This window comes from Stegodyphus dumicola, chromosome 6 (genome assembly GCF_044657685.1).
Source record: "Stegodyphus dumicola isolate Sdum_Otavi_A_Nest chromosome 6, ASM4465768v1".
In the NCBI taxonomy this organism is placed as follows: Eukaryota; Metazoa; Arthropoda; class Arachnida; order Araneae; family Eresidae; genus Stegodyphus; species Stegodyphus dumicola.
Window position 1 is genome coordinate 40,289,644 of NC_140773.1, and position 22,408 is coordinate 40,312,051.

At 31.4% G+C, this 22,408-nt stretch overlaps 1 protein-coding gene across 1 annotated transcript in view; it reads right to left on the reverse strand.

Moving 5' to 3' along the window:
• Positions 1 to 21,617, reverse strand: part of LOC118189945 (m-AAA protease-interacting protein 1, mitochondrial) — a 29,990-nt gene extending 8,373 nt beyond the window's left edge. The window contains exons 1-3 of the mRNA XM_035360669.2: positions 21,121 to 21,617; positions 11,998 to 12,069; positions 7,959 to 8,082 (exon numbers count right to left, since the gene is read on the reverse strand). Of these exons, the coding sequence (XP_035216560.2) occupies positions 7,959 to 8,082; positions 11,998 to 12,069; positions 21,121 to 21,495 (571 nt within the window). The 5' untranslated portion in view covers positions 21,496 to 21,617. The remainder of the gene's footprint in view (positions 1 to 7,958; positions 8,083 to 11,997; positions 12,070 to 21,120) is intronic.
• Positions 21,618 to 22,408: the final 791 nt, after the last annotated feature.

Genomic DNA, 22,408 nt, shown 5'->3' on the forward strand with positions numbered 1-22,408 from the left:
GTGGAAATGTTCATATTTGGAAAGGGTAAATACTTTTTCGCGATCAGGTAATTTCATATATGTTCTTTTTACCGGGTTTAAAGATTGAGAAAATTGTCATGTATTTTCGTGAAATTTTTCTAATTTATGAGAAAAAAGCAGTGTACATGGATATAGTGAAGAGTGTGCGCGATGCCATTTTTGTGCAATTCTGGGATTTTTTTTAAGTAAAAATAAGTCGGCGTGTACATGGTTTATGTGTATGTGTTATTTTGAAAAATGCGTAAGGAGTATGGTATTGTGCACTTTTTCCCAATTTTGCAGTGCATATTTGTCATGATTAAGCAGTTTTGTTAGATAAAATTTCTAGCATAAGTGTAATTCGGCTAGTAGATTGTTGGAAGAAGTGTTCAGTAGATAAAAAGAAAAGAAACATGTCTTTACTTCGTGAAGACAAAATGGCGGCGGGAAAAAAAAATAGAGGGTTGCTGTAGGAGAGTTGGTCGCCAAATTTTTGCCAAAAAAATGCCAAGTTACCATAATGTAAAGATCAACCTTTGATTTCTTGCACATATCAGCAGACTAATAAACAAATACATATCCCTTTAAACCTACATGAAATGCATGTAGTTAGCAATCAAGTACAGCTGATATACAATTATAAAAATCAGATGAAAATTTTTAAAAAGTAAATAAATAATGTAAGCGTACAAATAATGTTTAATTAAATAACAGTTCTGGAAATATGAAAAGAGCTAAAGTGTAAAAATGGGATAATGTAACATAAGATGCAAAATTTGGAAAGGAAGAGTGTTCACTGCATTGTGCATGCAACCTTTCCATTCTTGTTTCCTGCTGACCTTGGTTACAATTAAAAAAATTTGATATGTACACCCCTTAACTTCCTTGTACAGAATATTAAAATATAAGCATTTTTTCCCTGCATTTCATTTTAACTTATTTCCTTGAATATCATTACAGATGTATTTCTCATTCAATTAATTCAGTTCTCACTTTGGGACAAAGCAAAAATAAATAAAACCTCAATATCTTTATTAAAAATTTAAAAACATAAAAAAATATAAAACACCAAATACAGTTAATACCAAATCACAGCCAACAGAAATGTAGGCATAAAAATGAAGCCCGAAATAATAATGGAAACCTTAATGATTTATTAAAGATGCTCAAAAGTATAATTGTGGTTATTTTAAATAAAGTCTTTTATAAGAGATAAATCTTTTTAGAGATGGAAGATACCCTTCAGAATCGATTCAAAGAACTGATTTACTTTACTGAATGATTGATCAGTGATTCACTTAACTGAACGACTGATCAGCACTCCAGAGAAAATGGAATGGCAATTCTTTAACGCCAAAAATTTGATTCTCTTAATGTAAACACTAGCAGACTTTCCTTTATTATTTACAGAAAACGTCTCTGACCTATTGTTTATGTGTGTATGTGTATTATGTATGTATATATCGGCTTCCTTGTGTTCCATCTAGTATTTAAAAAACAAAAAAATTAAATAAACTGACACATCTCAGCAAAACTGATCAGCCCTGTTTGCAAATGGATGGAGTCCCCCCCTCCATATGGCAGCGCGAGGACCTGCTTAAAGTACATAGATGAACTAGTTCTTCAGGTTCCCAGCTATCAGTGCTCCAATATTAGTTGCAGATCTCGATCCTCTGTAGTCATGATTATACACACTATTATCGCTCCTGCTCTAGCTACGTATCAGTTTCCAGCAATCTTCATTAATCGCTCTTCCAAATCTGGTTCCTGCAAAGTCTTGATTATTTGCTCTTTTTGCTGCCTCGGAGCTGTTTCTTTGAGTTTTGTTTCTTTGAATACTGTGTCATAGTATAGTTATGTATATTAGGTATTACCTTTTTAAACATTATTACTGTAATATTTATGTAATAAATTATATATTTTTTTTATTTACTTCTTTTACTAACATCTTGTATTCAAGAGCTGTGGATTTCTCTTTAATCTTCTTTAGAATCAATATGCATTTATAAACATAAATTTTTTCATCTAATGCATTTTTTCAAGGTTGCAAAATAAAAATGTGGACCCTAACGAATACGAAAACCTCGAGCGATATTTGGTATCATTTTGTGAAACTTGATTAAAAAAAAAAAAAAAAAAAGAAAATGCCAATATAGTCAGCAGACAATTTCCTGTTCTCTGGGCTCTGCCTTTAAAACAAAAATTTATTTTTACATTGTGTTTTGTAGTAGCAACAAAATATCAATTATAGGAATAAAATAATGCAATCTTTAACAAAAGTGAATTTAGTTATCATTATTTCTTAACTTTTAGCATTTTTACTTCCTTGTACGAAGTAAAAAGGAAGTATTGTAATCGCGAAAAGTTTCAGGCAGCATATTTCAACGAAAATATCCACTTTGACTGCTATCGAATGCAATTTAACGATGTTTTTGCGTGATATCTGTACATAAGGACAGAATAAAATACTCTTTTCCTTCAAAAAAATTATAAAACTGCTTTAAAATTAATTCTGAAGAGAATTTTTCGTGACGTCTGCACGAACATATGTACGTACGTACGTATCTCGCATAACTCAAAAACGAGTAACCTCAGAACGTTGAAATTTTGTATATAGGACTGCTATAACATGTAGATGTGCACCGCGTATTTTGGTTGCAATCGGCCGCACCAAATGTATATAAATATATTTATATATATATCCACTCTGTTACCCGGCTCAGTGATCTGTTTCTTTACTCTTATATGTTTGTAAATTGCACACTTTTTTTCTTTAAAAATGATTGAATTATGTTGTTTTTATCTTCCGGTTAAGGATTTTTTGCCTTTAGTAAATCTGCGTGCAATATTTTTAGAATTATCAGCAATTTTAAAGTTGTTTAATTGCCGCTAAGCCTTTTTTAATGGCGTCCATTGATGTTTACATTTGAAACAGGAGACTAGTAGATTTGTTGCCAATCTAGAGAAACTTAGCTTCGCAACAACAAAGATAACACATTCATTTATTATTGCCAATTAAATCATGCTTAATTCTTTCTGGAATTTTTTCGAGGAAATAAGTGTTTGAGATTTACTTCATAATTTTTAATATAGATATTTTGAGTTTTTATGTATTTTTGTCTTCTCGTGAAGTGAGAACTGAATTAATTAAATGAGAAATACTCAATTGTCTGTGAAAAACTGTTTCTTTTTTGTTTTGTTTGCTTAATTTCTTTTATACATCATTCTAGCTTTATTATAGTATTTGAATAGAACATGTGGCAACAATTAGATAATTCTATTCTTTAAATGATATAAATTTTGTGCATTATGAGTTATAATATGAACGAAATATATACGTTAACTGTTATATAATTATTAAATTATATAACAGTTAACTTAGATTCCGTTATATAATTATTATATAAGTTAACTGTTATATAATTATTAATACTGTTAAGTGAATCTAGTGCCAAAGTGTCGCTATGGTAAACAAATACTAAAGTGAATTTTAAAGAATGCATTTATTCTACACTGACTACCAATAAGTATTTGGACACCTGTGGTAGAAAAGGAAAACTAACTTTATTCAAAATCAATAGTTGGTAGAGCCTCCACGAGAGGTAATTACAGCGTGGACCCTCCGGGGCATACTTTCCACAAGTCTTTGTATGACAGCTAGTGGTATTTTCTTCCACTCGGCTTGGAGAAGACATAGAAGTTCCTTCACCGATTTTGCACGGGTAGTGCACCCCTGAATTCGGCGATGCAACTCGTCCCAGAGGTTCTCGATAGGGTTCAGGTTTGGACTCTGGACAGGCCAGTCTATTCGATGGACTCCATTGGCACCATACCAAGCCTTGGTTAACGTCCAAACATGAAAACTGGCATTGTCGTCCTGAAAGTAACAGGGGTCCAACCCGTAAAACTGCCACAATGTAGGAAGCACATGATCATCCAAAATAGTGCAGTAGGCATCGGAGTTGAGCTTACCATGAATGGGGACCAAGGGTCCCAGCCCATACCAGGAGAAACAACCCCAGACCATAATTCCATCTCCGCCAAACTTGACTGTTGGCACAATGCATTCTGGAAGAAGATGTTCTCCAGGTAGACGCCAGACCCAAACCCTGCCATCCGAACGGTAAAGGGTGAACCTTGATTCGTCACTCCAAAGAACCCGTTTCCACTGATCTACGGTCCAATTTCGATGTGCTTTACACCACATTAACCGAGCAGCGCAGTTGGACTTTGTGGTCAAAGGCTTATGGGCAGCAGCACGACCATGAAAACCAAGCAGATGTGCTTCCTTATGGATGGTATTCATTGAAACAATACTCCCGGATGCCTGTTGAAACTCCTCGCGGATGAGGACCATCGGTTGGGTGCGGTACTTCCGAATTTCTCTGGACAGCACTCGTCGGTCTCTATCTCCCAGTTTCGTTGGTCTGCCGACTCAGGGCACATTCCGACAATCACTGCTCAGCTTCCACTTCTTAATCACATAGGCCACTGTCGATTTCGGGTACTTCAGATCGCTAGATATGTCCTTTAAGGATTGGCCAAATTTGTGATACCCGATAATTATACCTTTCTCGAAATCAGACAGCTCTGAACTGCGAGGCATCTTGCATTCGACTAAAGCCGATGCTGTTTCCTACATGATATATACCGGCGGAGTCCGTGACGTACCTTAGGATCGCAGATATCGTCATTTGCATAGGTGTCCAAATACTTATTGGTAGTCAGTGTATTGCGGTTTATGTGCTGTCGGCAAAGTAGATTTAATTCAATCCAATAAGTTCAAATGAAATGCAAGAAAAAATGCGTATAATTTAATATTGCAATACAAGGAAGTCATGTGGTGTACACATCAGATTTTTTATTCCTGAATTTTATTGCTGTTTTTCCCATCTATAATTCTTTTCCTGAAAGAATTTCATGGCAGACACTTCATTATCTTAAAACTGATATCTAAATCATACAATTCATTACATTTTTTTCCCATTAAAATTTCATTCACAAAAAACATGCCTGAATCAGAGCATGTTGAGTGACAAAATCTAGCATAATTCATGGCACAAGTTTGCCATCTTTAGCACATTTGTACACATTTTGGTTATTACATTATTAACATGAAGGTACCAAGATCTAAACTACTGTAATTTTGCTCGACTGAAGCAGCAATAGATCTTATTTTTTGACAATTTTAAAAGTGCTTATCAGCAGAACATGGCAGCTTATTCAATACTGAATAATAATATCCAAGTGTTCCCAAAGATTACCAAAGCAATCTGCATTTCACTACTGACATCTTAGAAGCCACATGAATTTTCAATGTTCTACACTATTTTCGGTTCTAGTATTATTTATTTAATTAATTATTTTACCATCATGGGAAACCTATTCATAATTACGGAATTCCATTAACTCTAGTAGTTTGGAATGCAGCAAATGAATGATGTACATATCTCAATCTCAGAAAGAAAAAAATATAATTCTTCTGAAATAATTTTTAAATATTATTTGGTCTGTGTTTAATTACATAAAATAATCATATAATTCAAATAACATTTAGATTTTGTTTTACTTTTTTTAATCATTACTTCTCCAACAAACATTTTCAAATAATCTGGTATTTTGTACAAAAATGCCCAATTTAACATGCTAAATGAAAGCTTATTCAGATGCATATTTTTAAACAAACAAAGGAATGGTAGTATTCCATTAAAACCTTTTCGCCAATTCTTAGTGACCAATTTTTTGCCAATCTATATATTAAAAAAAAAAAAAAAAAAAAAAAAAACAGTAGCCATTTTAAAAAATGGCAGCTTACAGAAAATTACATAAAGGAGCAATAAATTAATCAAATTACAAATGCAAGAAGTACCCATAATGAAATGATGAAAATGACATAAAATAAATATCCATAATGAAACATTTATAAAAGGGCAACAAATTAATTACATTTGAAAATGCAATAAATACCCATAATAAAATACTTTCTTTTTTCCCAGTCTTCTGCCATATGCGCAATGATCTATTTTAAATTTAAAAAAATATGTAAAAAAAAATCAGACAATTTCAGAATTCTCAGTGTTGTAGGACAATTTGGCACTGACTTCATTGAACATATTGATCTGTTTTAACTTCGACAAAATCAATAAACTGCACAAATTAACTTTTATGAATGTGCATTCCTACACTCACTATTACTAAGCAAAAAAATAACTTTCTTTTTGATGCACAATGATTTATTTCAAGGGGGGACTCCACATACAAATCACAACAAGCAGAATCCACAAACATGACCCTCAAATTTCAAAAATATGCTTATTACAGCATTGATTGTCAGAAAAATACATTTACATAAGATTCTATGCTGCCTACTTGGTGACAGTGCTTTGCTCAGTGATTCGGTTGATCTTTGCATTATGGTAACTTGGCGATTTTTTGGCGAAAATTTGGCAACCAACTCTGCTACAGCAACCCTCTATTTTTTTTTCGCCACCATTTTGTCTTCACGAAGTAAAGACATGTTTCTTTTCTTTTTATTTACTGAACACTTTTTCCAACAATCTACTAGCTGAATTACACTTATGCTAGAAATTTTAGGTAACAAAACTGCTTAATCGTGACAAATATTAACTGCAAAATTGGGAAAAAGTGCACAATCGCAAACTCCTTGCGTGTTTTTCAGAATAGCACATACACATAAACCATTTACACGTCAACTTATTTTTACTTAAAAAAACATCCCAGAATTGCACAAAAATGGCATTGCACACACTCTTAACTTTATCCATCTACACTGCTATTTTCTCATAAATTACAAAAATTTGCACGAAAATACAAAAAAATTCTGTGAATCTTTAAATACGGTAAAAAGAACATATATGAAATTACCTGATCGCGAAAAAGTATATACCCTTTCCAAGATGAACATTTCCACGTATAAAATAAATAAAATATCCAAAAACTTTCACCTCTAAATTATCTATTATATTATAAACATCACCAACGAATTCATACCGCAAACATTACAAATACTTAGTGTCAAATATTTAAATTATTTCCATGCACGTTTACTTCCACTGAAACGTATACCAAATTCCTACAAACATATAATTCACAAAATAACTATCATTTAATTAAAATATAATTAAATTCAAAAACACTACTTAAAATATAAAAATCATTGCTAATAACATTTTTCCAATAATACCATATTATTTTATTTACTCCTTACATTTAGAACAATGCATACAAATAATATCCTCAAATAATTAAAAATACTAACTTACCTAATCTTCTTCAGAATCTTGATTACGTGGCCGATAAACTTTTCTTATTTCCTCCGCTAAATAAAAAGCAAGCATATGTGCGCCTGTTTCAGGATCTTTAAAATCATACTTATAGTTCACAGCAAGGTACCAGGTAAAATAAATAACTTAATAAAACATCTTTACTTCTATCTCGAACAACCTTAAAAAAACACTTATTACTACCCCTTTCAATCCCACTAAATACCCATTTTGAATTCACTTTAGTTAGAGCAATGCGATTCAAAAATTAACCAAAACTGTTTCACACAACACAGAATAAAGCTAAATACAAATTTCCAGACTTTTTTCCGATTTCCCCCCTTTTCTGAGTAAAGAACTGTAATTCGTCCATTAATGTCACATGACATATCTCATGATCTCTCATTTCCCTCCCACAAAATAATGCGTAATCGGAACTGAGTACTTCTCACATTATAACCAAAGTCCTAGGTAGTAACCTTTATCGCCTCCAAAATGTCGCCAAACTACCAGTTATCATATTCCAAAGATCAGCCAGTGATTCTTATAGTTAGAGTTAGGTGTATAATTAGAGAATACTGAATGGAAAGCATTGGAAAAATACCATCATAAAATTTTCAATCTCACTATTCCAGTTATACTTAAATTACTTAAAAAAATTTAAATGTCACTTACTGTCATCGAAGATAATCCCTACTTGATAAGGAAATGCAAATAAGATATCAGTAACCTTTACAAATAAATCCTGCCTTTCTTTAACATTTAATGCTGCAAAGTTTCTCTTGATTTCTGTTATTGCCTAGTAATAAGAGAATTTCATAACTTAAATATAAAAAACTAAAATATAAAAAATTATAATAATATAGGGACATAAAAAACATCATACAGCAGACCTCGGCAACCTATGGCCTGCAGGTCACTAAGTGACCCATTTCATAATTTTAAGTGACCCACTCGAATTATGAAAATAAAGTATAATACAATCAAAAGTCGTTAATTCGGACACCAATTTTCCGGACCTCAAAGCTACAAACTTTCTGCGCTAAGATCTTTACGGCTGCGAATTTGCATGTGTGCATGCACATAATACGTTTACGCATGCGCGTTTAATGTATAACAGACAGTATAAGCTAAGGTAAAATTATCCAATTTAGTTAATGTTGCAGATTGCGTTGTTCCTTAATCTTCGAATTGGATTCGGCTTATTGTTTTTTGCAGACTGTTAGAGCAATTTTATCAATGTAAGCTTGAACTTTCGATTATGTCAAATAGAATTTCCGATATATATTTACTAATATGTAAAGGATCTACAAAGCGAAAGTATGTTTTGAAGTCCATTAAACAAAAAGTGGAATTGCTGCAAAAAAATGGATAAAGGTATATCCTTTGTTTCTCTAACCATTCCAAAATCTGTTTATAATTTCACGCTGCTCTGCAGGGGAGGGAAACATCGCAGCGTGCAATGAACTGGAAGTTGATCTGTCAGCACTATCCTTATCTTCAGGGCAGGTGTTTTTTTACTTTATTCGGCTTATAATTCATTACTAAATGTAGTATTTCCTCTCGATGTACTCTGATATGATTTAAATCAAATTCATCATAAATATCACGAATACACATCAAATAGTTTTCTGGTTTCAATTTTCTAATTTCGACTATGCGTAATGTATGCTTTACGCATGCGAATGTTGAAAGAAATGTTTAATAAAGTAAAAAAATAAATATTAAGCTTTTTTTTTTTTTGTAAATTTTGATACCCTTAAGCTCATAATTGTTCTTTATTTCATAAATTACGTTTTCATATTTTTAATTTTATAATTTCTGCATGCCATCTTACCAGATTTAAACTGATGATCTATAATCCGGAAAAATCGATAATCCGGAATCGCCGAAGTCCCATCGAGTCCGGATTAAAGACTTTTGACTATACACATAAAAAATGTTAACAAATGGTTGTTCTATGAAATTTTTATTTTTAAGGCATAAACATTTTAATATTACTTAAAATTATGTAAAAAGACAATAAATTTGTAAAAAGGCATTAAGTTAAGAATTTACCATGCTTTCACGGTACAACATTCTGATTCGCCATTTCATACCATGTGACCCCAAGTAATCTCATCTCGTGTAAACTATGCTACAAAAATCTAATTCTCTCAGTAATTATCTACATTAATTTCAAGTTAAATCTTAATTTGGAATAAAAGTTTAAGTGCAAGAATTATTTCAATTCATACAAATAGCTTACTCAGAAATAATGTAAAACCACAGTGCTTTACTTCGCTAGTGCATTCTCATTTGAAATGATGAATTTAACTCTTGACTTTGCTTCTTCTGTGTTTTCGCCTTCGGGTAAGAGGTGTGATTGCATCCTAATTGACTTAATTACCACAAATGGTCTTAGAGCACTAAACTTAACTGTCTGGTAAAAATTCTATGTAATTGTATGCCAGTACTGAAAGAAATAATCAATCTGATAAGAAATGGCTGCGACTTGTTTTGAAAATGAGGCATAAAAGGTTACCAAGGAGGATATTCCATTTGGAATTGGTTGTACCATTTGTGGCGACTTTATCGCTTGCACCGGAAAAATGGAAAAGTACCCTAATTTGTATCAAAATAATAACATATTTTGTAGAAAATATTTAATAAGTATCAAAATAATAGCATTTCAGCTGTCACCTTGGTCACTCACCAAAACTGGAAGATTAGTCGCCAAGCTTGGTAAATAGAATCCCCACATTTTTAACACGCAATGATTTTCAGACTATTTTGGTTGGCACATGATATCATCCATTCAGTAATTCTTTTTTCCCTAAAATGTATTGCATTTTAACTTACAATCATTAGAAAAGAAGCAGTAATTTTTTTATAATGTGTCCCACTTTTGATTTTCACACTTACATTTAACCATGTGATATGGGCCTATTTTCAACTATTCCCTTTTTAACTGTTAATAACTTTTAACTTTCTGTCAACTCAAAATTCAGGTTTTTGTTGATATCGATAGGATTTTGTTGATATTTTTAATTACTAATTTTCCCTCTAAAATGTTGACCATATTTAACTTACGATCAGCTGAGAAAGAAGCTTTGGTTTTCTTATAAGAGCACGGAATTTTGTATACTTGGCAAATGTGTAAAAATGGCCATTAAATAAAATTATTTACAGGAAAACTGCAGCCAAATGCCAAAACAAAAGGCAAAGAAGAATGTCTCCTCAACACTTGGATTCATATTTAAGAGAATTTACATGGCTACAGTATCTACAATAAGATAAAAATATATGATTCTTTTATAGCAGCAATTGCTAAATTATGACCTCCACAAATGTAAATACAGTCAAAAGTCGTTAATCCGGACTCATCGGGACTTCGGCGATTCCAGATTATCGATTTTTCCGGATTATAGATCAGCAGTTTAAATCTGGTAAAATGGCATGCAGAAATTATAAAATTAAAAATATGAAACCGTAATTTACGAAATAAAGAACAATTATGATCTAAAGGGTATCAAAATTTACAAAAAAAAGCTTAATATTTATTTGTTTATTTTATTAAACATTTCTTTCAATGTAAGTTGTTTAAGTTGCTTCGTTTTTATGTGATAATACATTCTCTTTAATTCTATAAACAGACATAATTTCTTGTTCAGTTACAAAGTTCCGCTGTTCAAGTCCTATAACTGCTGTGTCGAGAATACCGACTAATTTGTCAATCGAAATTTTTTCTTTTCAATAACCTCTGTCACTTTCTTCGCTATCGGAAGCGAATTAGAATGACGAGGCATTTGATTTAAATCATATCAAAGACGGAGTACATCGAGATGAAATACTACATTGAGTAAGCAATTATAAGCCAAATAAAATAAAAACATCTGCCCTTAAGATAAGGATAGTGCTGACAGATCAACTTCCAATTCATTGCATGTGGCTGCGGTGTTAAAGATAAACAAAGTTTAGATAAACAAACGTTAAAGTTTAGATAAACAAAGGATATGCCTTTATCCATTTTTTGCAGCAATTCCACTTTTTGTTTAATGGACTCCGAAAGATACTTTCACTTTGTATATCCTTTACATATTAGTAAATATATATCGGAAATTCTATTTGACATAATTGAAAGTTCAAGCTTACTTTTATAAAATTGCTCTAACAGTCTGCAAAAAATAATAATCCAGATCCAATTCGAAGATTAAGGAACAACGCAATCTACAACATTAACTGAAATAGATAATTAGATAATTTTAGCTTAGCTTATCCCGTCCGTTACACATTAAACAAGCATTCGTAAACGTATTTTGCGCACGCGCACACGCAAATTCACAGCGGTAAAGGTCTTACGCGCATGCGTGAACGCGACGCATGTGCAGAAAGTTTGTAGCTTTGAGGTCCGGATTATAGATCATTCCGGATTATGGGTGTCCGAATTAACGACTTTTGACTGTAGATGTTTTTCTCCGAAGGTAAACAAATATTATTTCATGTAAAATATTAATACATGTTACTAAAAATGTCATTAACTAAATGTTATTTATTATTTATTTTGTTCCTAATATTGTGTTTTTCTATTTTTTGAAGGTTGCCATGCTCTTTTTTAACATTTGCCAAATCAATTTTAAATGTGGCCAAAAGCAAAGAAGGTGGCTGCTTTAATGAAGTCCTAAAATAACAAATGAATAAATTAAAGCTATAGGGTTTTAATTACAAAACTTACTTCATCAGTAAGAAGCCCTGCTAAGGACTGGAAATCTCCTTGAGACAAGAATGATGAAACAACAGTTAGTGCCTGAAATATATATATATCATTAAAAATATAAATTTAAAATTAGCATATAGCATTTGATTGGATTATTTCCAAATACAAATATACTGCAGACTTAAAATTTTAAGTGATGCTAGATGACACTAAAAAATAAAAGTAATATTTAATTAATTCAATTGTCAGAACCTTCAAACTTTAGTAAACAGGTTTTTATGCATTTCAGAAAATGACTTCATCCTGACATTCTCCCATCAATAATCTATGAAGTAAAACTTAAATTTGTTCAACTAATACATAACTGCTATTGCCTTAAAAAATATTCATGGAAACACCTGTTTTTTAATACTTAAAGTGAGTTAACGATTTACATTAATAAATGCTGAAAAACATTTCTCTTAAAGACAAAACATCAATTTTTCAGCAAGTTTAGATAACTACTTTTCTAAGAATAACATTTATATATTTTGGAATTATTCAATTATTTTATAATCTAATTCCAAATAAAACATAAAATACTGGGTGCTACTTTGGTAGACAGTTGCACGGATTTTTGGTGATTTACTTTGGCGCAAATGTTGGCGCGGTTTTTACAATTGTCAGGCATTTTGAAAAATGCTGTTTTAAGGTATTTTGCACATAGTAAAGTATTCAAAACTTTAAAAAACGAAATATCATTAAAAATAATGGATTAATATTTTGTTGAAAACGCTGTTTTTTAAGATTGCAGGCAAATGTAAATAAATACATATACGAGTATAAAATACTAAAATAAGGTTAAATTATTAATTTCATATAGCAATGAAATAGAATAAAAACACCGCTATAAAAACATTGGGTTAATCTTTGGATTATGGTAATTTGGAGATTTTTTTGGCGAAAATTTGGCGACCAACTCTGGTACAGCAACCTTCTACTTTTTTTTTTCGGCGCCATTTTGTCTTCGCGAAGTAAAGACGTTTCTTTTCTTTTTATTTACTCAACACTTTTCCCAACAATCTGCTAGCCGAATTACACTTATATTAGAAATTTTATGGAAAAAAACTGCTTAATCATGACAAATATTAACTGCAAAATTGGGAAAAAGTGCAGAATCGCAAACTCCTTGCCGCGTTTTTCAGAATCGCACATACACAGTAGCCATGTACATGTCGACTTATTTTTACTTAAAAAAACATCCCAGAATTGGATAAAAATGGCATTGCGTACACTCTTGACTTTCTCTATGTACACTGCTTTTTTCTCATAAATTAGAAAAATTTGCACGAAAATGCAGGAAAATTTTGTGAATCTTTAAATTTGGTAAAAAGGACATATATGAAATTACCTGATCGTGAAAAAGTATATACCCTTTCCAAGAATGAACATTTGCATGTATAAAATAAATAAAATGTCCAAAAACTTTTCCCTCTAAATTATCTATTATAAACGTCACCTGCAAATTTATAACGCAAACATTAAAAATGGTTCCAAATACTTAGTGTCAAATATTTAAATTCTTTCCATCCACATTTACTTCTACTCAAACATATTCCAAAATGCTACAAACATATAACTCACAAAATCACGATCATTAAATTAAAATATAATTAAATTAAAAAACACTACTTAATAAGCACATACATTAAATTAATAAAAATTAGCTTACAATCCTAATTACTTTAAACTAATTCATTGCTAATAACAATTTTCCAATAATACCATATTAATTTATTTATTCCTTACATGCATAAAAATACTAACTTACCTAATCTTCTTCAGAATCTTGATTGCATGGCGGATAAACTTTTCTTATAGATTCAATATTCCAGTAGTCATCTGGCAGTCTATTCACCCAGTAATAAGAAATTAATAAAATTTTACCCACACTCAAACGACTTTCAGCAAACCACGTACCCTTCCTTACACTCCGTTTTACAAAATGTCCATTTTCACTAGATTTCTTGCACCACCATTCAAACTTATCTGTAATATCCTTCCTTTCACAGAATCTCATTTCATTCCCACATGTTGGACATTCATACTTATCCGCAATTAATCCTACACTCATACACCATTCAAGCAATTCTTTTGGATTATCAGATAAACGCAATAAAAATTTAGAATTCACTTTAGATAGCGCCATGGGATCCAAAAATTAATCAACACTCTTTCACAGAACACACAATGAAGCTAAATACAAAATGCTATAAACTACTGCAGATATTTTTCCTAATTTCCCCCCTTTTTCCGATTAAAGAACTGTAATTCGTCCATAAATGTCACATGACATATCTCATGATCTCTCATTTCCCTCACACAAAATAATGCGTACTTGGAACTGAGTACTTCTCACATTATTCCCAAAGTCCTAGGTAGTAACCTTTATCGCCTACCAAAATGTCGCCAACTACCTGTTCCATATTCCAAAGATTAGCTAAACATTGCACCAACGTTTAATTGGATTAAAATATTACTTAAACTGAATATCGAATTAATCTTTGAAAGGGACATATCCGCAGTGGCGTACCTAGGATGGGGCAAGGGGGGACATCTGTCCTCGGGCGCAGCATCCAGGCGGCGCCAAATTGATGCTACAAAATGTTTTAATGAAATATTTTCCATTCTTGGCACATAGAAAGGGGCACAAATTCTTCTGTTGTTCCCAGGCGCTAGAATCCTAGCTACGCCACTGCATATCCGTTCCCTATGAAATCTATTGAATTCGATGTGATGAATAATAAAATTCTAAAATGGCGCAGTAATGCACAAATATTCAGTAACCAATCAAGGAGCTGATTACGTCACGCATAGAATTAAAATTATTTAAATAATCATAAATGATAAAATCATTTTTCAAAAAAAAAAAAAGGCAAAATTAAATTGTATTTATAGATATTAAAACCAATTACTTTCAAAGCAAGGTGATGTCATTGATTACATCATCAACATAATATATGGTGCTACTTTGGTAGACGGTTGCACGGATTTTGGCAATTTTTTTTTTTTTTTTTTTTGGCGAGCGATATGATTTATAGTAAACCCATTGCTGGACAAGTTATTTATGGTAACCGATACTTTGTTGTCATTTTATTTAAAAAATATTATCGTCTACCAAAGTAGCACCTAAAATATCATAAACAAAAAAATTTTTACTCCAAATAAAAACACAAAATTAAATTGATTGTTAATATTTAGAAGCCATAAATAATATTTAAAACATGGAATTTATGCATAATATAATTAATGCATTTATAGCTTCTAAATATTAACAATCAATTTAATTTTGCGTTTTTATATGGAGTAAAATTTTTTTTGTTTATGATATTGTGATACTTCTTTGGCAATATGAAGCAACTCCAATGATGGAACACAGAAAAAAACTTTATTTAGCGCTCAAAATGGCGACATACAAACAAGAAGAGAAAACATATTCTAACATTTAAAAATAAATTACATTCTTCGTGCAAGAGTCGCACGTGGCACTCAAGTCTGGTTTCAAATATTGCCATTCACAAATACCTTAATGCTCATCTATTTAAATTATTTAAACTACAAGATTTTAATACTATTTAAAGCTGTTACAACCTCTCCCCCAACGGAGAGACTTTTTCCGAAGGGAAAAGTTCTGTAAAATTCGACAGTTTAATAAGCTCGGCTTGCTCATTTGCTTAAAGAGAAAAGGTAACTTCTCTGATAAGTTTCCAAACTTCAGGCCAAAATTTTTAAGTTTTAAACAAATATTTTTACACCACATTTAAAGAGGAAGAAAATGGACAGTGTTCAAATTAGTCTTCCTTTTTTTTTTTTTTGATGGCGACAGATCTCTTCCATGTTGGACCAGTTCCTCGGCTATAATTCACAGCAAAGCCTTTCCTCAGTTCCTCTGTGCCTTTCCAATAATATTCAATTGCCATTTGCTTTCGGCAATTGTTTTATTTGTCTATTAGTAGCGGCTTTGATATTAAATCGAAAGACGAAAGTTGATGATAACGCTGCGTTGCAAAATGATTCTCAATATTAATTTCTTTACCGTTTTTCAAATTTTCGTGAAAATCTTCCACGTTTAATTCCGGTGATTTAACGTCTTCTTCAAAGATATCTCTGGATGCTTTATTTTCTTCCTTCATCGGTTTCAAGATCTACTCTTCAGCTATTTTTCTTTTCCTTTCAGCTCTAGTAAAAACGGCATTAAAATAGTATCGCTAAGTTTACGTTCAAGTGATGAACTAAAAAAATAAGGCAATTCAATATTAACAGAAGTTATGTTCAGTGATGAACTAATAAAATAAAGCAATTCAATATCAACAGGAAGTTACGTTCAGTGATGAACTAATAAAATAAAGCAATTCAATATCAACAGGAAGTTTTCAGTGATGAACTAATAAAATAAGGCAATTTAATATCAACAGGAAGTAATAATCTGGTATCACTAATATTACGTTCAGTGATGAACTTATAAAATAAAAATACGCACGATTATTCGATCTCGGTCAGTGCCTCCAAAATAATTATGACTGTGATACTTCTTTGGCAATATGAAGCAACTCCAATGATGGAACACAGAAAAAAACTTTATTTAGCGCTCAAAATGGCGACATACAAACAAGAAGAGAAAACATATTCTAACATTTAAAAATAAATTACATTCTTCGTGCGAGAGTCGCACGTGGCGCTCGAGTCTGGTTTCAAATATTGCCATTCACAAATACCTTAATGTTCATCTATTTAAATTATTTAAACTACAAGATTTTAATACTATTTAAAGCTGTTACAATATTTTAGGTGCTACTTTGGTAGACAATAATATTTAAAACATGGAATTTATGCATAATAAAAGGCATTATTTTTTAAATAAAATGATAACAAAGTATCGGTTACAATAAATAACTTGTCCAGCAATGTCCAGGTTTAGTATAAATCGTATTGCTCGCAAAAAAAAAAAAAAAAAAAAAAATCGCCAAAATCCGTGCAACTGTCTACCAAAGTAGCACCAAATACTAAAACTATTACAGACATGGGCTCTACGGGTCTGATTTCATCGATTCTACAACTAATGCATATACATCAGGGAGTAGGCAAATACTTTTAACTGTGGGCCAAAAAAGACTCTTTCCTACAGCTTGCCAGGATATGATGTATGTGTTGGGGGGGGAGAAATGCTTCTTCCTGGTAGAATGCTTTAAAAAAATTAAATAATGTTCTATACGCTTCATATTTTTCACTTCAATAAGTCCCAAACAGTGAACATGGGATCACTATGTACCTGCATGTGGATTAACCATTGAAAAATGAAGTATATATAGTTAAAGAGATATACACAGTAATGATAGATACGAACTCGTGCTGCTGATTTCAGTAATTTGCATATAAAACCAAGTAGGAAAGAGATGAAAATGTCATCGCACAGGATTTTACAATGAGCCAGACTAAGCAAAGAGCCACATTTTGCCTGCAGGCTGGATTTTGTCCATCATTCACATAGATAATCACAAAAGTGTGGAACATTTAACTAATTCTGAGGGTACAACTAGCACACACACAATCTACCTGAACGATGAGGCAGCCTCTGAAGGCCAGGTTGTTGAAAAACTAAATAGACAGCATTTGGTTAATCACTTACTTGAATTTTTGTTTAAAAGATAAATAAAATATAACAGTTACTCATACAGTGAAATTACAAATGCTGTTAAAAGCACTTTTCTTATTACACAGTCTCATTTCTGACAACTTTAATTACACACCTTGCTTAATTGTCATAGGATCAAAGAAAATTGGAAAAAAAACATCTTGTCAAAATAACATGTTTTGAACATGTCAGACAATCACATTTTTTTTAACAGTGATATTGAAAATTCATCTCAATTTTCTCTATAATGCATCAAATTCAGTTTAAAACTTCATGAAAAAAATATGGAGAAAGTGCAGAATCGCTCACTGCTTTGCACGTTTTTAAGAATTGCACATACTCTGTATCCATGTACACATCGACCTATTTTCACTTTAAAAAAAAATGGCAGAATTGCACAAAAATGGCATTGCGCACTCCCTCGAATTTATCCATGTACACATTGACCTATTTTCACTTAAAAAGTCAAAGAAAATTGACAAAAATCCAATTCTTCTTACTCTTCTAAAAAGCACCAAACAAACACCAATCAAATACACTTTAGCCAAAAATATGGTATTATCTGCTCAACTGCAGTAAGAATTATCAGGAAAAGTGGTATGTTGTCATAGTACGCAACCCAGAATTTCATGGAAATGTATTTTATATGGCAATCCACTAAATTTGCATGATTTTAGAATGTCCTTGTGATCAATATGTGTGTTCGTGTTTTCTTATAATGAATCCAAATGTAACTGTGGAGTTCGCTAACAAAAAAGAAAGTCCTGCATTTTTTCAGAAATATGGCATATTGCCTAATAATAGCAATGAGTACAAATGTGCATCCCATGAAGTTGTATTTTACAAAAGATCTTAAGAAATTTATTTAGAGAAAACATCTGGAAGGAGAGCAAAAAGTGTTTTGAAAAAGCAGAAAGCTGAACATTATCCACTGGACTGATTTTCTTTATTGTTAAAGTAATAAAATGGGTTGATCTTTACATTATGGTAACTTGGCGTTTTTTTGGCGAAAATTTGGCGACCAACTCTCCTACAGCAACCCTCTTATTTTTTTTTTCCCGCCGCCATTTTGTCTTCATGAAGTAAAGACATGTTTCTTTTCTTTTTATCTACTGAACACTTCTTCCAACAATCTACTAGCCGAATTACACTTATGCTAGAAATTTTATCTAACAAAACTGCTTAATCATGACAAATATTCACTGCAAAATTGGGAAAAAGTGCACAATACCATACTCCTTACACGTTTTTCAAAATAACACATACACATAAACCATGTACACGCCGACTTATTTTTACTTAAAAAAACATTCCAGAATTGCACAAAAATGGCATTGCTCACACTCTTCACTATATCCATGTACACTGCTTTTTTCTCATAAATTAGAAAAATTTCACGAAAATACATGACAATTTTCTCAATCTTTAAACCCGGTAAAAAGAACATATATGAAATTACCTGATCGCGAAAAAGTATTTACCCTTTCCAAATATGAACATTTCCACATATAAAATAAATAAAATATCCAAAAACCTCTAAATCATCTATTACATTATACACGTCACCAACAAATTCATACCGCAAGCATTACAAATACTTAGTATCAAAAATTTAAATTATTTCCATGCACGTTTACTTCAACTTAAACGTGTACCAAATTCCTACAAACATAAAATTCACAAAATAACTATCATTTAATTAAAATATCACTAAACCATGTACACGTCGACTTATTTTTACTTAAAAAAACATCCCAGAATTGCACAAAAATAGCATTGCGCACACTCTTCACTATATCCATGTACACTGCTTTTTTCTCATAAATTAGAAAAATTTCACGAAAATACATGACAATTTTCTCAATCTTTAAACCCGGTAAAAAGAACATATATGAAATTACCTGATCGCGAGAAAGTATTTACCCTTTCCAAATATGAACATTTCGACATATAAAATAAATAAAATATCCAAAAACTTTTACCTCTAAATCATCTATTACATTATACACATCACCAACGAATTCATACTGCAACCATTACAAATACTTAGTGTCAGATATTTAAATTATTTCCATGCACGTTTACTTCAACTAAAACGTATACCAAATTCCTACAAACATAAAATTCACAAAATAACTATCATTTAATTAAAATATAATTAAATTCAAAAACACTACTTAAAATATAAATGAGCACATACATTAAATTAATACATACATAAATACCCATTTCGAATTCACTTTAGTTACGGCCATGGGATCCAAAAATTCACGAACACTGTTTCACACAACACAGAATAAAGCCAAATACAAAACTTCCAGATTTTTTCCCGATTTCCCCCCTTTTCCGATTAAAGAACCGTAATTCGTCCATTAATATCACATGACATATCCCATGATCTCTCATTTCCCTCACACAAAATAATGCGTAATCGGAACTGAGTACTGCTCACATTATTACCAAAGTCCCAGGTAGTAACCTTTATCGCCTCCAAAATGTCGCCAAACTACCAGTTACCATATTGTAAAGATCAACCATAAAATGCATTCCACTAGCTTTCATTTATCTCTGATGTTGCATTGTTATACAAACGTTGTAGCTTGAAAGTAGTTTTATGAAATTTTCTTAGGTGTTTAAGAAAATAGTTTTCTCCAAATAAGTGTAATCTCATGATGTATTTTTTTAGTTAAAAGTCAATGTGTACGTGAAGGACAATTCCAGTTTGATCTGCTGTTCCTCAATGTTTTTTAAGTTAAAACATATTGCTATGCACATGAGAAGACCGAGAAAATAGAAAGTGTTTTATTATGGGGGTTTGCTGTGTTTTTAAATATGTTAATTGTTTTCCCAAAACATTTTGAGTGTTTTGCTATGGATGTTTGCTGTAATGTACTTTTTACTGCTCAACAAAGACTGGTAAACCTGGTGAATTTGTTGCACATAATCAAAACATTTAGTACTTATAATGGCATTAATAGGCACGTTCTAATAAACCATTTATAAAAATTACAGTACTTCAAAATAAAAATCCCTCTGTCACAAGATCACTATGTTCAGGGAAGTGTGCTGTTAACCAAAAAAAAAAAAAACATGGAATCACTGTAAGAAGTAACACATCTAACATACTTAAATTATTTCCATGGGCTCTCATACAATAGTCCTCCAGTCCAATCTCATATACAACTCAATACAGATATCGGTTTAAAAATGCTACACACAACCTGATTTTAATCATATCTTGAAAATTCAAACTACATAATCATCTGTACACATTCAACATATTACGGTCGGAATAAGATAGATAATACCCGATTTTAAATTTTATAGTAGTAATAAGACTACAAAAGATAAAATAATTTTTTCTAAATGAAATATTTCACATACAATTTTTTAAAAAAATGCATGAATGGATAGCGAAACATTTGTTACTAAACATACATACATCTCACATATAAAAGCAAACCCGTCACCTGTTTTGCCCCTGAAGTAAAATCTTTTAATGTGAATTCATTATCTAAATACGGTCGTATGATGAATTTTGCTAAAATCCAATTTTTTATTGTAAGTAGCACTTCTGGTCGGAGAACAGGTTCAAATTTCATTAGCATTTTTGGTTTCTTTTTATCATCTTCATCATTAAAGTCCGTACTCATCTTTCGTTCACTCAGTAAAATATTAAGTTTTACCGCTGTTTTGGATAAATAACCGCTTAAGGATTGGAAGGCAGCAATATTTTTCATAACAGTAAAATTTCTATTTGTACTGATATATGTTATCACAGAGGATTTATTATTTTTTTGACACTGAGAAAAGGCACCTAAAATTTTAAAAACGAAGCGATTCATTTTGAAATTTTAATAATTTTCAAAAATATTTCCTACGGAAGAAAAATGCAATCAATGCAACATTTTCTCTACTCTGATAATACTCTAAAAAATATCTTAAGAATTCATATTGAAAACAGAAGCTTAATGTGGAAGTAGTAGTAGTTTTCAGAAAACTTTTAGAGCATTCCACCAAGGAGGTTAGAACCTCCTTGCATTCCACAGACGCACAAATAATTAAAGGCTTTTCTTATCAAAATGTATCATTACTCTTTTATGGAATGAAAATATAATATATCTAGATCATTTTAACTCTGAAACATGTATATTAAATCCATTCTATATTTCCGGTACTGGTTTTTCTACACAAGTGTCGAGTATAATATTTTACATTATTCACCTTTTTCATTTAAGCATTATTTCACCTGAGATATGTTTTAATAGTTATAAGCCTGCATATTATTTTAATTTGAAATATGTGGTTATTCTCAGTCGACCTCACAAAGTGTTCTGACTGCTAATATCAGCAGAATGCCACAGAATGTGGAACACGTTGTTTATGTTTCATATTATGCTTTACATGCTACCACCTTTGATTCTTTAAAGGTATTAGAATGCAATATTTGCCAGGACTGATTACAAAATATTCATTCAGTATATTTAGCAGATGATAGTTTTGGTTTTCTTAAAGAATCAGATAAGGGGGATCTAATTTTACCATCTGAAGATGCGTTATTAATATCTTCAGTTGTACATTTTTTATTTGGCGAAATTCTTAAAAACATGGAAGATACTGTTACGGTTTTTGTATTGATTTATTTGCTATTTTTAATAGAATTGTTATTAAATTGTTTCATTTACTCGTACAATGCTGCACTCGACTAATTTGAAGAGAAAGTTACTCCGGGAAAATTAAAAATACAGGAGCACGCGC